Source organism: Pygocentrus nattereri, chromosome 25, assembly GCF_015220715.1.
Source record: "Pygocentrus nattereri isolate fPygNat1 chromosome 25, fPygNat1.pri, whole genome shotgun sequence".
NCBI lineage: Eukaryota > Metazoa > Chordata > Actinopteri > Characiformes > Serrasalmidae > Pygocentrus > Pygocentrus nattereri.
Genome location: NC_051235.1, coordinates 7,635,101 through 7,652,773, shown reverse-complemented (window position 1 = coordinate 7,652,773; position 17,673 = coordinate 7,635,101). Strand labels below are relative to the sequence as shown.

Here is a 17,673-nt window from a genome sequence, read left to right as displayed (position 1 = left end):
AATGCCTATCTGAATTTTCATTCATCCGTATGTAGGATTGACACTGTAGGTTGCTTTGGATGTTTCATTTACTCTGTTCAGATTTTCAGACTACAATTGAGTTGAATGCGCACACAAACAAATGAGCCTGTTCATTACTTATAGGTTTAGTAATACATAACTGTGGGTTTGTTCTCCCTTCAGGCGCAGAAGTGTATCAGGGATCTGGAGGTTCAGTTGGAGGAGCTGAAGGCAGCAGGAGAGGGATCCTCCACAGAACTAAAGGTTTCTACTACACAACTACCGTCACCATACTTTCCCACATTAACCTGCGGAGTGGCAGTCTCACTGTGTGCGTCTGTTATTCAGGAGAGGCTGGAGAAGGAGGTGAAGCTGACGCAGGATCTCAACGAGGCAGCCGTTAAGCTCCAGCAGCTGCTGAGGAACACCCAGGAAGACCTGATCAAGGAGAGGGAAGCAGTGAAGAACCTGCAGGAAAAACTACAGGACAAGGTGAAGTATGGTCTTCCACACCATTCTACCAGACCACTCTGCTGCTTCTGTGGCCTTCCTGTTGGTACAGTAAAGCAGCACCATCAGTGCTCATTCTCTTTGAGATGTAGATGATTTTGAAATGAAGAAGCCGCATAGCGTTCAGTAAGAAGTTATGAATTTATATCTACGGTGCCTCATGCTTCAAAAGTGCTGATCAGATCTTTAGACGGGACTATAAATCGACGCCTGCAGTGTATTTATAGTTTATCAACTTTCTGCTCCCAAAATACTTTGAAAATTTGGCATTTTAGTGTTTAGTTTACAATATTTAAGTCCACGTTACACAAAATGTTTTACATAATGAGCAGAGTTATGATGGGTGATTCCGAACTTTTGGACTTGTGGTTCTCAGTCCTGGCCGTGGTTATTTCCTACCACTGCCCTGTATATTACCTGCAGTAACAAACCTAGTTCACCTCAGGAAGGGCTTGTTAATTAGTTCATTAGCTGCATCAGGTTTGTTGAAGTAGAGTAAACAGCCCGGTTTCCAGTGCCGCAACATCATGACGGTCAGCGAGCAGCTAGTTAAACTGACCCAAACCGTGTAAATAAACCACTCAGCCTGCAGGCCAGTCAAATTTCATTGTAATGTAAAAATGTTGTGGCCTAGTCAAACGTCCCTTTGCTCTGCTTTAAACTTCAGCTCAGCTATAGCCACTTTTCTCACATCTCTGGCAGGAAGTCCTTTCGTCTCCAAACTATCATTTTCTCTGACGTTTTGTTAGCCGCTAGCTTGTGAGATTGTTGTCCGTGTTGCTATGATGACCAGCAGTCTGTGTCTCAACCTTCAGGGTTAAAGGGCCATTTATTGTTAAACTGTATTGAATGATCAGCGGAGCTTTATTTTACTGCGAAGGATTGTTTTATTTTTCACTGGTCTAATGCTGCTGTGGAGCCACAACAGGGCAGTAGAAGAGCCACGTGTTGCCCACCCTGTAAAGACCTTTTGGCCAGCTGCCCAATCTGCCTCCTCCTCTGTGACGTAAAGACTCTCAGCCAGTGGCCCAGCCAAGCTCCCCCTCAGCAGTGTAAATGCTCTCAGCCAGCAGCCCAGTCAGACTGCTTCCCCGAGACCGGAGGCCAGCAGACTAGTCAGACTCCCCCTGGCAGTGTCAAGACGCTTGGCCAGCAGCCCATTTAAATTTCTCCACGGCAGTGTAAAGAGACTTGGCTTGCTGCCAAGTAAAACATAGCCACCATGGCTGAAAGCCACCCAGCCAGCGACCCAAAGTCCTCCACTATGTTGCTGTCTTTTGGTCGTTTTTCAGTCAACAGTGGAAAAATAAAAGTAAAACTATCATGAATGTTAAACAGCAGCCAAAATGCACACAGCGTTCTCAGACATAACCACATGCTGACCACACACTATTCTATGGTAAAACAAAGATTGCACTGAATATAGTCGTTATTGTCAGGATTTCAGTATTTACTATATTTGGCTACCATCCTAAGTTAAAACCCACTATAGCACTGAAGTGTAGCTGCTGTTACCACAAGCCGCTCAAAGATGGCCCAGATTAAAGCCCTTATCTGATCTGCACACTGAACTATTGCGGCATTACTCTACTTTACTTAAAGCTGTATGCCTTCTGCAAACCCACACGTCAGGCAGAAGCTGTGTGTGCAGGGATGGTTCTGTGGTGCTGTGTACTCTGTCAAGCAGTAGTTTGCTGCTATATTTAACAGCACACAGTGAGCTCCTTATTCCAAGAGCTGTTTGTGTAGGCCTGTGTGAGGGGCAGGCTGCGCTGGGCAGTGAGCAGGGAAATGCTGGATGTATCTGCGTTTCTAGATGGAATTGAGGCAAGGTTTTGACTCTGTGTGTTAAGTTCTCCCTCATGTTGTGAAGTAATCTCTGAAGTTTGCTTCTTTAGTTTTGTGCTGAATGAGTAACGGAAGCTTATACCCCACCTCAGTAGGTGCTGTGGCTTCTCAAACCACATAAGTAAGCATGATGATCACTCAAGTTCTGAGGCAAGTTTTTGGTGATTTTGGGCCTGCTGCTTACACGGCGCTAACTGGTGGGGTACTTATTAGCTGGGGTACTATTTGGGGTACTTGTTAGCTGTTAGCTGCAATAGCCTTGTAGCTCTAGTGTAAAGCTAAAAATGAGACCTTCAGACATGCCTTGGCTAATTGACATGATATGCAAAGGACATTCAGTCTGTTGGCTGAAGTATTGCTTTAATACAGGAGTGTGAGAGGTAGGTAGGTAGATAGATAGATGGGTAGATGGGTAGATAGATAGGTAGGTTTGTGGTTGCATTGTTATACTTTTGAGGTTCCCATGTCCTTGCTATGATAGGGCTATATGAAATTTTTGCTCACATGTAGGAGGTTTTGCTGGTCCTCACTTAAGCATTATTTTCACCACAACTACTTTTTTTTTTTTTTTTTTTTTTGAAAACTAAAAGACCTATAGAGAGGTGTGTGTGTGTGTGTGTGTGTGTGTGTGTGTGTGTGTGTGTGTGTGTGTGTATATATGTGTATTTTTTTTATATATGTATATGTGTATATATGTATATGTGTGTGTGTGTGTGTGTGTGTATATATATATATATATATATATAAAAAAATAAATACAATACGTGTGTGTATAAAACCATTCTTTACTTTACATTATATATACACACACTACACTACACTACACTCAATAGTCACTTTATTAGAAACCCCCACCATGCTGGACAAAAAAAAATGCAAAATAAGCTTTTAGTGTATGTATATATATATATATATATATATATATATATATATATATATATATATATATATATATATATATATATATATATATATACACACACACACACACACACACACACACACACACACACACACACACACACACACACACACACAGCTCAAAAAAATAAAGGGAACACTCAAATAACACATCCTAGATCTGAATGAGTGAAATATTCTCATTGAATACTTTGTTCTATACAAATTTGAATGTGCTGACAACAAAATCACACAATCATCAATGGAAATCAAATTTATTAACCAATGGAGGCCTGGATTTGGAGTCACACACAAAATGAAAGTGGAAAAACAACTTTGATCCAACTTTGATGTGATGTCCTTAAAACAAGTCAAAATGAGGCTCAGTATTGTGTGTGGCCTCCACGTGCCTGTATGACCTCCCTACAACACCTGGGCATGCTCCTGATGAGGTGGCGGATGGTCTCCTGAGGGATCTCCTCCCAGACTTGGACTACAACATCCGCCAACTCCTGACAAGTCTGAGGTGCAACGTGGCGTTGGTGGATGGAGCGAGACATGATGTCCCAGATGTGCTCAATCTGATTCAGGTCTGGGGAACGGGCGGGCCAATCCATAGCTTCAATGCCTTCATCTTGCAGGAACTGCTGACACACTCCAGCCACATGAGGTCTAGCATTGTCCTGCATTAGGAGGAACCCAGGGCCAACCGCACCAGCATATGGTCTCACAAGGGGTCTGAGGATCTCATCTCTGTGCCTAATGGCAGTCAGGCTACCTCTGACGAGCACATGGAGGGCTGTGCAGCCCTCCAAAGAAATGCCACCTCACACCATTACTGACCCACTGCCAAACCGGTCATGCTGAAGGATGTTGCAGGCAGCAGATCGCTCTCCACGGCGTCTCCAGACTCTGTCACGTCTGTCACATGTGCACAGTGTGAACCTGCTTTCGTCTGTGAAGAGCACAGGGCACCAGTGGTGAATTTGCCAATCCTGGTGTTCTTTGGCAAATGCCAAGCGTCCTGCACAGTGTTGGGCTGTGAGCACAACCCCCATCTGTGGACGTCGGGCCCTCATACCATCCTCATGGAGTCGGTTTCTAACCGTTTGTGCAGACACATGCACATTTGTGGCCTGCTGGACATCATTTTGCAGGGCTCTGGCAGCTCCTCCTGTTCCTCCTTGCACAAAGGCGGAGGTAGCGGTCCTGCTGCTGGGTTGTTGCCCTCCTACGGCCTCCTCCACGTCTCCTGGTGTACTGGCCTGTCTCCTGGTAGGGCCTCCAGCCTCTGGACACTACGCTGACAGACACAGCAAACCTTCTTGCCACAGCTCGCATTGATGTGCCATCCTGGATGAGCTGCACTACCTGAGCCACTTGTGTGGGTTGTAGAGTCCGTCTCCTGCTACCACGAGTGTGAAAACACCACCAACATTCAAAAGTGACCAAAACATCAGCCAGAAAGCAGAAAGGTACTGAGAAGTGGTCTGTGGTCCCACCTGCAGAACCACTCCTTTACTGAGTGTGTCTTGCTAATTGCCAGTAATTTCCACCTGTTGTCTGTTCCATTTGCACAACAGCTGTGAAATTGATGGTCAGTGTTGCTTCCTAAGTGGACAGTTTGATTTCACAGAAGTTTGATTTACTTGGAGTTATATTGTGTTGTTTAAGTGTTCCCTTTATTTTTTTGAGGTGTGTGTGTGTGTGTGTGTGTGTGTGTGTGTGTATGTATATGTGTGTGTGTGTGTATATATATATATATATATATATATATATATATATATATATATATATATATATATATATATATATATATATATATATATATATATATAAAAATTCAGTGTGAAACGGGATGTTGACCTTTTTTTCTTTTCTTTTTTCCTTCCTCTACAGGAGGGAGAAGAGCTGAAAGAAGGAACCTCCGTGTGACCTCACAGCAAGACAGAGGACGAATCAAAACTACCAAAAACGCCTTAATTCTTATGTTCTTGTCCTCAATCTCTGAAGTACTGTAGTGGAAACTGCATGACTGAGGAGGAATCGAAAGGGAGAGGGGAGTGTCATAAATAGGGTCCAAAGGGAAGGGAGCTACAGCAATGGATTATGTCTAAGATGATTATGTCTACGTTCAAAACTCTTCACATTCCTACAACTTTCAGCGCTCAGTGTTATTAAAAATAAAAAAAAAAGGGGGCAAAGCGCTCGTGCAGTAAGACGAGCGCCGGTGTGCAATCATTTATTTTTGTTTTGCAAGGACTATTCTTAACGTGGACGCAAAAAGAGAAGGAACATTTCACGTTAAGGTGACTCCTTGCAGGCCTTCCACTTATTTGTAGTTGGCTGCTGACCAAATGTGACTTAAAATGAAATAAAAACATTTAAGGGATTGTCTGTCGCTTTCATTTCTTTATTTAGGTGCTGTGGTCGACATTCTCTGACGAACATTATAGGCCTCCGTCTGTATACTTGTGGTTCTTGAGGAGCTGCGTTGGCTTCTTTCTCTTTCAGATCTGCCTTCTCAGCAGACATACTACACTATTTGGCCTATAGTAAGTGGACGCCTGGCCGTCATGCCTATATAAGCGCTTATTCCAAAGTCATAGGCATCAATATGTAGTCGGCCCCATTTTTGTACCTAAAAGTCTCCACTCTCATGGGAAGAGTTTCCTCAATATTTTGGAGTGTGTTTATGGGAGTTTGTGTCAGTACAATAATGTTCTAGTTCATCCTAAAGGTGTTCAGTGAGGTTGGTGCTCTACAGGCCACGGGAATTCCTCCAGTGAACAGTAAAAGAACTTGCCGGGCACAAACCCTGAAAAAACGCCCCAACTCATTATCCTCCCTCAACCAAACTTTACTGTTGGCACTGTGCATTCTGGTAGGTAGTGTTCTAGTGTCCACCAGCAATGGATATAGTTAAAGCCAGCACTCAGTCCTTAAGAGGGGTGTCCGTATACTTTTGACCATATGGTGTATATCAGACTGTTAAGTACCCTGTATTTTAGCATTGAAGGAGTCACACTTGCATAATCCTAAATGTGTTGCGCATTGATAGCAACAAAAACGACAAGCCCTGTCTGGGTTCGTTTAGAAGAATTATGAGTCATGATTCATTTCAAAAGAAGTCCCAACAGCCCTAAAAATAAAGCAGTCATGTTTCCGGAGGAAGCAAAAGTCTGATATTTCACCATTTTTCACAACATGGTTGTGAAAATGTGAACTGTAATTTCCTGTTGAAACATCCAAGCCATGTCCACTTTTTTTTTTTTTTTTTTTGAGTATGACTTCTTGAGGTAAATAGAAAGTTTATTTGCTGATTCAGACTGACCGCTTCATTGTCTAATATATGCCTCTCTACACCAACCAGGCCTAACATTCTGACCACCTTCCTGTTTCTGTGCTCATTGTCCACTTTATCAGCTCCACTTACTGTATAGCTGGTCTTTGTAGTTCTACAGTTACAGACTGTAGTCCATCTGTTTCTCTGATACTCTTTTACCCTGTTCTTCAGTGGTCAGGACCCTCATGGACCCTCACAGAGCAGGTACTATTTGGGTGGTGGATCATTCTCAGCACTGCAGTAACACTGACGTGGTGGTGATGTGTTAGTGTATGTTGCGCTGGTCTGAGTGGATCAGACACAGCAGGAGAGTGCATGTAAACTAATAAGAGACATGTATCTACATATTTAAGTCATAAATTCATAAAGTTTAATGTATTATCTAGCATACAGAAAAAAACCTTTAAAGTAAATAAACAAAATCACATTTTAAACACGCTGGAACAAGATAGTGTCACAAATACAGTGTTCTTGAACTAATTCATTTTGTTTCGAAGTGACTGATATAAATTTAATAACTTTTATTTAAAGAAAAATAGATCTGCTGTCGTCGGAGTCGCTTCACGCCACGTCATGGCTGGTTTCCGGTTGTGTCTCAAATGTATCTGCTCCCTATGTAGGGCACTACGCAGGTGTGCACTATTTGGGTGCAGAAGCCACGCCTTTCGAGACTTGTCTAGTGCACTATTTAGGGGATCTTGAGCTGTTTGACATGCAGCCGTCCCCGGCGCTGATTGGCTCTTCTCTCCGTCCTCAGCCGTCATTGGTCGTTTCTCGCCGTCGTCGAGGTCACCGGCAAACATGGCAGCGTGCGTGCGAGCACTGCGGGGCTGCGCGCGCCTGCCTGTGTCCGCGAGCTCGCGGCGCTGCTCCGCTTTGTCGCGCGCTCGCGGTCAGTACACATCGCAGAAGGTGCGACGGACGTTTATCGAGTTCTTCACGGAGCAGCACCGACACCGGGCGGTGCCGTCCGCACCCGTGCGGCCGCGCGGAGACCCCAGCCTGCTGTTTGTGAACGCTGGGATGAACCAGGTACGAGCCGACACCCCGTATCGACTCCTGAACGAGTCAGTTAGTGTCAACCGTGTTGTTTTTAAGGAGTCCAGCTGTTTGTAGTGTCGACGCAGTGTTTACATCCATATTGTAGTCTGAAGATCACACCATTATCCGTGGTGTCTGGTTTATCTTCTTAGAAAGACCCTGTTAACTACGCGAAGTGTCGTAGCAACACCCTAGCAACCACCTGGGATACCAGAGCAACCGCTGTGTAGAGCAAAGGTTTGTGCATCCAGCTGATATCGCAATGATACAGGTCCATTAGCAACATCTGGTTAACCCACGTGGGATATTCTAGCAACCACTTGTAATCACCTAGCAACCACCTAGGATACCATAGCAACTTCCTTGCACCAACTTAGAAACCACCTGGGATACCATAGCAACAACTTAGTAACACCCAGGCGACCACCTGGGCTGTGCTTGCAACAACCTAGCACCACTTAAGCTGATGTACCTGATGTACCATAGAAGCCACCTAGCAACACCTTTGCAACAATTTGGGACACTTTAGCAACACCCCAGCAGCCGCCTGGGATACCAAAGCAATTGCCTAGTAACACGTTAGCAACCACCAAAAATACCACAGCAATAACATTTACTTTTATGGCATTTGGCTGACGCTCTTATCCAGAGCAACTTACAATTTGATTGTTTTACACAGGTAGGCGAAGGTAGTGTTGGGAGTCTTGCCATATGACTCTTATTGGTATAGTGTACGGTGTTTGCCCAGGTGGGGATTGAACCCCAGTCTACAGTGTAGAAGGCAGAGGTGTTACCCGCTACACTACACCAAGCACAACTGCAGTAAATTAGCAACTCTAGTAACCATGTGGGATACCAAAGAAATTGCCTAGCAACACATTAGCAACCACCAGAAATACCACAGCAATAACATTTACTTTTATGGCATTTGGCTGACGCTCTTATCCAGAGCAACTTACAATTTGATTGTTTTACACAGGTAGGCGAAGGTAGTGTTGGGAGTCTTGCCATATGACTCTTATTGGTATAGTGTAGGGTGTTTGCGCAGGTGGGGATTGAACCCCAGTCTACAGCGTAGAAGGCAGAGGTGTTACCCGCTACACTACACCAAGCACAACTGCAGTAAATTAGCAACTCTCTAGTAACCATGTGGGATACCATAGCAACTGCCCAGCAACACGTTAGCAACCACCAGAAATACCACAGCAAGCAACTAGCAGTGCTCTAGCAACTATGTGGGATACATTGCCACCACCCAGCAATGTCCTGACAGTCATCTGGGATACTATAGCAACACTCTAGCAACCATCTGGGACACCATAGCAACCACCTAGCAAATTAAGCATTTAGTTTGGTCCATTCTTTTGAAACACCTCAGTGTCTGCTGGACCGAGAATAGTCCAGACTTTAGGACCACTTATAAAGAATCCAGCACCTAATTATTTTATATTGAAATATGTGTTATTATTTTGTTATACCAAGTCATTTTTTTGAGATACTGTCTCATTGTTTTTTAGAAAACGTCTCCTTATAAGTAGAAATGGAATTAAAATTGAGACCGTATCTCAAATTAATGAGACATTAGCTCACAGTAATGACTTGATATCTCAAAATAGTTTTGTAGTATCTGAAAATAATGACTTAGCATCTCAAAATAATGACTTGTCTAAAATTTATATTTCTAAATAACAAGAAACTATCTTGATGTCATAGAGTCTCTGAATACTGACTTACTATCTCAGAATAATGCTGGTCTCTCTAAATAATCAGAAATGATCTCACGTTAACTTAGTCTCTCTAAATAATGACTTAATATCTCAATTTTAGAAAAGCATCTAAAATGCTAAAATTAAAAAGATCTAAAATCTTAGTATCTCAAATGAAAGACATTCTCAGAATAACTACTTACTATCTGAAAATAACGGCATAGTAATTCCATCCATCCATCCATCCATCCATGCGTTATCTTCCGCTTCTCCGGGGTGCGGGTCGTGGGGGCAGCATTCTAAGCAATGACCTCCCTTTCCCCAGCCACTTCCACTAGCTCTCCGGTGGGGATTCCGAGGCGCTCCCAGGCCAGCTGGGCAATATAGTCACGCCAGTGTGTCCTGGGTCTTCCCCGGGGTCTCCTCCCAGGTGGACTCGCCTGTGACACCTCCTGAGGGAGGTGTCCAGGAGGCATCCTAACCAGATGCCCGAACCACCTCAGCTGACTCCTCTCGACGTGAAGAAGCAGCGGCTCTACTCCGAGTCCCTCCCCGATGACTGAACTTCTCACCCTGACTCTAATGGAGAGTCCAGACACCCTGCAGAGGAAACTCATTTCGGCCGCTTGTATTCGCGATCTCGTTCTTTCGGTCATTTCCCAAAGCTCATGACCATAGGTGAGGGTGGGAACGTAGATTGACCAGTAAATCGAGAGCCTTGCCTTATGGCTCAGCTCTTTCTTTACCACAACAGACCGGTAAAGAGCCCGCATCACTGCTGACCCAGCACCTGTCAATCTCCCGCTCCTTTTTACCAGCATAGTAATTCATAATGAAATTGATAATGAATTGCTGGGTTTTTACATTTATTTCAGATGCATCAGTTTGTGCATTGCAGTTAGAATATATACCAGATTAGTGAGCTGTGAGAGTCCCTCTCCCTGAACACAAGCCTATGCTTGTATCCCTTTTTGGGAAACGTCCCACCCCCTTACTGAAATAAGCCAACTTAAGCAGCCTAAGCCCAGGGTGGAGCCTGGCCCCAGAGCTTTGAAAAGTGCTGGGTCAGCGCCTGTTGTTTTGACAACAAAGTACATCATAGAAACTTATGACGCCTGATGTCAGAGACATTGTTTATGATAGTTTTGAGAAGTCGAAATATTTATGGTTATGTTTATGTTGTAGACATTGTGACTCCTGGTTCCCATCAACGCCACTGTAAAGAAATCAGGGTCCATACGTTTTTTCTTTCTTTATTCCTAGGGTGGGCTCTTCTTGATGAAGATAGTCAGGTTAGATGGCAAGTGACCAGAACTGACCCAGAGAGCTAGATTACTACGATCGCATCAACACTAAGTGTGATCATGCCCACAACTGTCCTTGCAGTTTAAGCCCATCTTGCTGGGCTGTGCTGACCCCCGCAGTGAGATGGCATCCTACCAGCGGGTGGTGAACAGTCAGAAATGCGTGCGTGCTGGAGGTAAACACAATGACCTGGATGACGTGGGCAGAGACGTTTACCACCACACCTTCTTCGAGATGCTCGGCAACTGGTCCTTCGGCGACTACTTCAAGGTGCGCCAGCCTCGTTTACTTACGTATGTTTTAAACGACCCATATATATCAGGACCCCCGTGGACCCTCACAGAGCAGGTGCTATTTGGGTGGTGCATCATTCTCAGCACTGCAGTGAGACTGATATGGTGGTGGATTAGTGTGTGTTGCACTGGTCTGAGTGGATCAGACACAGTGATGCCGCTGGAGTTTTGAAACACCTCAATGTCACTGCTGGACCGAGACTAGTCCAGACTGGAGGATGACCAACACAAACACAGCAGCAGATGAGCTACTGTCTCTGACTTTACATCTACAAGGTGGACTGACAAGGTAGGAGTGTCTAATAGAGTGGACAGTGAGTGGACACAGTGTTTAAAAACTCCAGCAGCACTGCTGTATCTGATCCACTCGCACCAGCACAACACACACACTAACACAACACCCACACGGCAGTGCTGAGAATGATCCAATTTCCCCCTTTCTGCAATTTCCCCCTTGGATCAATAAAGGAATCTGAATCTGAATCTGATCCACCAGCCAAATAATTCCTGCTTAGTGGTGGTCCTGTGGGGGTCCTGACCATTGCAGAGCAGGATGAAAGGGGGCTAAATATACCAAATCAAGTATACCATCTCATGTAAAAGTGCTGCTGCTCTGCTGTTTTATATTAAATGCCATGATATTGAAGAAATGACAGTGAAGAATGATGGGAGACACTGCAGTGAACCCAAATGAACCTCTTGATTTGGAAAAATACACGGATGTGTTGTAGGTAGAAGCTTGCGCGATGGCCTGGCATCTGTTAACGGAAGTGTACGAAATTCCCGCGGAGCGCCTGTACGTCTCATATTTCTCCGGAGACGCAGCGAGCGGCCTGCCCGCAGACGAGGAGACGCGGCACATCTGGCTCAGTCTGGGGTAAGGCCACTACGGCGTACAGGCCTCCATTTCCTAAAGCACAGCAAAAAAAAAAAATACTGTGTCTGTAGCTATTTTAATATATCGCTGTTGTCAGAAGAAAACCTCGTCTCCGAAATAGTAACTTTACAGGAGAAGGAAAAAAGCTACTTTACTTTTAATGTAAGTCAATGGAACCAGAATTTTTTCCAAGTTGTTTTGGGCCGTTTCTTTTGGTCCATTCGTCATGCGATTTCCACACAATGTAATAGACAACATGTATTTTCAAACTATGTCAAAAACTGAAAAACGATAAAAATGGGGATTTTCTTCTGACAACAGCGATATATTTGTGCCACACTTTACATTGTGGATTGGTCCGATAGTGTTGTTCCAAATTGCCGCAGTTAACTTTTGGGGCAGGTTTGTTATGACGGACATGAGATATATAAAACCTGAAATATTTAAAAGCTAGCTGACTCTGCTAAGTGTGAGTGTATGTAGGGTTGTGTTGCTGTTAGTGACTGGCTAGACTTCTTCTCCCCCTGTCTAGCAAATAAGAGATGCACATCGTCACCCATAGCTCCCGAACTGTTCACAGCTCAAGCCTTTGCTCAAAAAATGTTTACAGTAATTATTGTCATTGACTTTTCAACCAGGCCCACTTAATATTCAGCAATGCATTTACAACATGACCTGTTCTTTTCTGACCCTCAGACTGCGTCCAGATCACGTGCTCCCATTTGGAATGAAGGATAACTTCTGGGAGATGGGCGAGACGGGACCATGTGGCCCCTGCACCGAGATTCACTATGACCACGTGGGCACCCGAAATGCTGCCGCGCTCGTCAACGCAGACAGTCCGGATGTGGTGGAAATCTGGAACTTGGTGTTCATGCAGTACAACAGGCAAATAGCACTGCGCGCACACAACTGTTTAAATGTGTTATTTACATATTCATTTATTTAAACTCTTTTTGCCACTTTTATTGAAATATTACAGTCTAGATGCTATTTTACACATTTTATTCTGTATTACTCGTAATAAGTACAATAATATATAATTATACATTTATAGTAGCTTAAAATAAAATGACAGATATCCGATGCTAATTTTAGGTTTATATTTTAGAATTTACTGTAAAAACTTTGCTAGTTTTAGTTAAACAGTGTTTTATTGACAGATATGATTGGCAGTTAGTAACTTTCATATTTCTCAAGCTGAAATTAGCAGCACAAGCATCCAGCGAAGAGTGTACATAATGTAGCACTGTGTATGAAGCTGCCCTTTATTCTTCGCAGTTTTGGTTTCTATTTATTACCTCTTCTTTTTCATTACTTCTTGTCATAAAAAAACGTTATGTGTAGTTCGTATGCAAATTGTGAGGCTTGGGTACATTTTACACGCTCTTGTTTCTTTAAACATGATTGTGTTTTGTGTTCGGTCTATACTGCTGTCATATACAGTATATGGCCAATAGAATTGCTTGTATTGAAGAGCTCAGGGACTTGCCACAAGTCAGTTTACTAAATTTCTGCCCTGCTAGATCTGCCCCAGACAACTGTAAGTGCTATAGAAGTGTCTAGGTGAAAAATTAACTCAACATTGGCCAATATTCTCAAATACATACACACACACACACACATATATAAACAGAGTATTTCAGTTTGCTTTTGGCAAGAACTGCATTTGATGCACCAGAATCTATTAAACTGTGTCCATTTATTTTCTCTGTGAAGGATCAGCTTCTACATGATCCACATGGAGCTGAGTGGAACTGCAACTAAATGGGGCGGAGTCTTAGTAACTATGTTTATGTGTGTGGTTGCAGAGAGGGCGATGGAGGGCTGCGTGCGCTGCCCCAGTGCAGTGTGGATACGGGGATGGGGCTGGAGAGGCTGCTTACCGTGCTGCAGGGCAAACGCTCCAACTATGACACTGACCTGTTCACCCCACTACTGTCTGCTATCCACCAGGTTACTCGAGGGTTCACCCGCACACCTCTCTTTTTTGCCTTTTTAAAGCAGCAGTGAAATTAAAAAAGAAGTTTTGGCAGTGGTTCCCTTTACCCCAGCAGGTCATCCATCAGCTGAGGCATGTTTGCTGTCCTAAGTTGGCTTTTCTAGTAGCTACTAGATATGTGTGTATATGTTTTATCCTGTAATTTGGTGAACCATGATATGAAACATGCACTGCAACGTTGTTGTGAACAGTCTGCAGTGGCTGCAGTTCAGTCAAACGTGCAGTTTCTCCAGCAATGTTTTAAACAGGCTGTATTACAGAAACGTATTCCCTCTGAAATCTTATCTGTTTAGTCACCATGACGACATCAGTCAGGACTGAATTTAGGACGGAAGCTATTACAGAACAGCAGGTATTAAGTTCATAATCTTATCATTAACTCCAGATAAGAAACATCTGAACTAGTTTAAGGCCTTATTTTAACCCCAACCCATTGTCACCTTGCCCCCCCTCTAACTGAGTTACAAGGGGTAGTGGTTGAAATCTTCCCCTACAAAATGGGACCCTCAAATAAAAAGAGCATTACTTCATTAACAGCTACTAGCGCTGCTCTGTAGGCGACCCTGCCCGTCTGCAGTGGCAGCAGAGGAGAAGTTCAGCTGCAAAAGGGCAGGATAGTTCACTATAACCAGCGTAATGACGTTACATTTATATACATTGTAAACGGGGCTTTGATTTATGACTTTCTAACTGCGTCGAATAGTTGCCGAATAATGAGGCGAAAGCTGAATGTGTGTCTTTCTTAGGAGGAATAACATTAGTGCGGTTTGCTAAGAGGTTTGGGAAACTGAAACTGCACAGCGGTAATGCTCTGATAAACAGCTCGAAGTGCTGTCCCAATATTCTCAATTTCAAGTTTATCGTTCTTTATTTTTGTTTGACTATTTTTACATCAGTAACTGTAGCTAATCTTAGCTGTCTGGCCAACTAGCTTGACTATTTTGATTAGTGTTTCAGCAGTGTGTGTGTGTGTGTGTGTGTGTGTGTGTGTGTGTGTGTGTGTGTATATGACAGCTGATTGTCCTAGATTTCCTAACTTGATATGGTGCTAGATATTCCTTCATATCAAGAACTGTTAACATATGTAGAAAAGCTTAAATAATCTACCAGCAGGGAGTTTTGGCTGGGACTCGGCAGGAGCAGCAGGAGATCAGTCACTTAGTATGAGGAGGAACCCAAGTAGCTGACGTATATACATACAGCAAACTCTGGTGCTTTGGCAGATCTGACGTCACCTGTGCTGACATCATTCCTTCTCTGCCAGTTCATAGTAAAAACTTCACAGAAACTAGGAAAATCCCAATAGACAGGGGCTTTAACAACGTGTTGTTTGTTTTAGGTGCGCTCCAAAACTAAAGAAGCAAACTTCACACACCGAACCAAACGTGTCTTGGCTGATCGACTACACTTCAGATTGGAGTCTTTGATATAATGAACCCTCTACTTTAAAAACTTCTTGCATAAAATGGTCCTTAATTATTAAATTGTATGTAATTGACTTGAGTAATCAATCCTGATTATTACATTCAAAAACATGTATATATACATACATACACACATATATGTGCAGGAGTCTGTTTGGAGTATGTTGCCTTGAAGCAACATTGTGAGACTATGGGAAGAAATTACACAAGAGTCTTGTTCCCTGAAGTGGTGAGACCTGCCTTGTGACTTGTTAAATCCATTCCATTGTCACACAGTGTTGCTTCTAGGCAACAAACCTATTTCTGCAAATTCTCGTAACAAAAATTGATACTGAAGGTAAAAAAGAGGATTAAATGTGCTCAGCAAGAGATGCTGCGACCAAGTACATGCTTTTTACTGACTTACTCAAACTGCCAAGTATTGTTAACCATGTGATCTTTAAATATATATACTGTTATTGTAAAGTGAGGAAAACGACTTTGTTGCCTTGAGGCAACGTTGCGCAACAGAGGCTAAAGGACATTTTGGTCATTAGCAATGTGTCTTTTTGTCCGTGTATGCAGTGCAGCAGAGCCCCTGCGTACAGCGGCCGGACAGAGCAGACTGATGCAGGCAGAGTGGACATGGCGTACCGTGTGGTGGCGGATCACGTCCGCACACTGTCTGTGTGTATCGCTGACGGAGTGTATCCTGGGATGACCGGAGCAGAGTGAGTACAGCACAGCACTTTTTGTTTAGTTTCTGTTAGTGCTGGTCTGAGTGGATCAGACACAGTAGTGCTGCACCTCAGACAGAGAGTAGTCCACCAACCAAAATGTCCAGCCAGCAGTGTCCCGTGGGCAGCGTCCTGTGACCACTGATGAAGCACTAGAGGATGACCAACACAAACTGATGCAGTTACTGAGCTACTGTCACTGACTTAACTTCTACAAGGTGGACCCACAAGGTAGGAGTGTCTAATAGAGTGGACAGTGAGCGGACACAGTGTTTAACAACTCCAGCAGCACTGCTGTGTCTGATCCACTCACACCAGCGCAACACACACTAACACACCACCACTATGTTAGTGCCACTGCAGTGCTGAGAATGACCTACCATGTTAGTAGTTACTCAAGTGTGTTGGGCAAATTATTACTGTGGTCATGATTCTATGAATAATAGCATTATTGACAGGTAAACCACATTTCAAATACAATTTCATTATGGAAAAATTGTTCTGTTGTTCCATTATTGTTCATTTTATTCCCATTTATACCCCAAGCAAAACTACCAAGAATAACTTTAGGGTTTTGAGCAGCGTTCACTTACTGACTGCTTTGATTTTCACCATGAAACTTTTCATACAAAGTAACTGAACTTTTCTGTGGTGATGGTTCACTGTCTCACATTTTATCAACTGGGGTGGCCACACTTCACAGGAGGGTGGCACTGGCCACCTCTGACCGCCCATGACCACCCCTTAGTTACTCCCCTGTTACTTTTTCCCCAGATGTATCCATCACCCCTGACTTCAGTGGTGCAACATGTGTGTTTCTATGTTTGTAGGCTGGTCTTGCGGCGAATACTCCGCCGTGCTGTGCGCTTCTCCACGGAAGTGTTGCATGCTCCCGAGGGTGCGTTGGCCAGCCTGGTGCCCACTGTGGCCCACATACTGGTAAGCGGAGTCTCAGTCCCACAAAGTTCACACCCAGTCCAGTTCACTGTTGCCACACGGTGGCTCTTGGCTATATGCAAATGCATCCAGATCAATTCTGGCTTTCCATTTATGGGTCAGAACTGTCATAAAAATGAAGAAACTTGCTGTTTCAGTGGTGGTGATAGGAACCAGGTGTCATGATGTCTTCAGTGTAAACAGACATTATATTTACTTTCCTGCACTGCACATCTGTGTTTCAGACTGGTTTGATGGCAATGGTTAATCTAGGAATGTAATCTAGGAATCTAATAGATTCTTAATCTAGGAATGTAGTAGGTAACTGAAGACTAAATGGGGGGGGGGGGGCGATATGGTCAGTCTTCTTAGAGTAGGTGAGGATCCGAGCGGGAGCATTTTGCATGCACTATGACCTATTAAGGGCTTTGACAGGGAGACCGGATGAAGAACAGTATAGTAGTCTAACTGAAATATTACTAATGCATGCACAGGGGGTTTGTACATCTGCTAGGTTGAGGGATGGCCGGAGAAGAGCAATATTACAAAGATGGAAAAATGCTTACCTACAGAATTAATGTGAAGTCAAAGGAGATCAAAGATAACTCTTTGTGGGATCAAAGATAACTCTAAGATTGAGGATGTGGGGACAAGGCGTTACCACAATCCTATCAATATTGATGCCAAGAACAGATGATATCAGTGCCATTGAGCTGATTTAAAGCAATTCAGTTTTGCTAGCATTCATTTTTAAAAAATTCAAAAGTTC

The 17,673-nt window shown here is 43.7% G+C and overlaps 2 protein-coding genes across 3 annotated transcripts in view; both read left to right on the top strand.

The window, feature by feature from the left end:
• rrbp1b (ribosome binding protein 1b) overlaps positions 1-5,651 on the top strand; it is a 30,623-nt gene extending 24,972 nt beyond the window's left edge. For both annotated transcript variants that reach the window (XM_037534524.1, XM_037534523.1), the window contains 3 exons: positions 184-264; positions 349-492; positions 5,158-5,651. In XM_037534524.1, coding sequence (XP_037390421.1) covers positions 184-264; positions 349-492; positions 5,158-5,193 — 261 coding nt within the window. In that variant the 3' untranslated portion in view covers positions 5,194-5,651. The remainder of the gene's footprint in view (positions 1-183; positions 265-348; positions 493-5,157) is intronic.
• A 1,693-nt stretch (positions 5,652-7,344) lies between these two features.
• aars2 (alanyl-tRNA synthetase 2, mitochondrial (putative)) overlaps positions 7,345-17,673 on the top strand; it is a 31,686-nt gene continuing 21,357 nt past the window's right edge. The window contains exons 1-7 of the mRNA XM_017713221.2: positions 7,345-7,636; positions 10,738-10,926; positions 11,681-11,826; positions 12,523-12,714; positions 13,638-13,782; positions 15,817-15,962; positions 16,799-16,907. Coding sequence (XP_017568710.2) covers positions 7,406-7,636; positions 10,738-10,926; positions 11,681-11,826; positions 12,523-12,714; positions 13,638-13,782; positions 15,817-15,962; positions 16,799-16,907 — 1,158 coding nt within the window. The 5' untranslated portion in view covers positions 7,345-7,405. The remainder of the gene's footprint in view (positions 7,637-10,737; positions 10,927-11,680; positions 11,827-12,522; positions 12,715-13,637; positions 13,783-15,816; positions 15,963-16,798; positions 16,908-17,673) is intronic.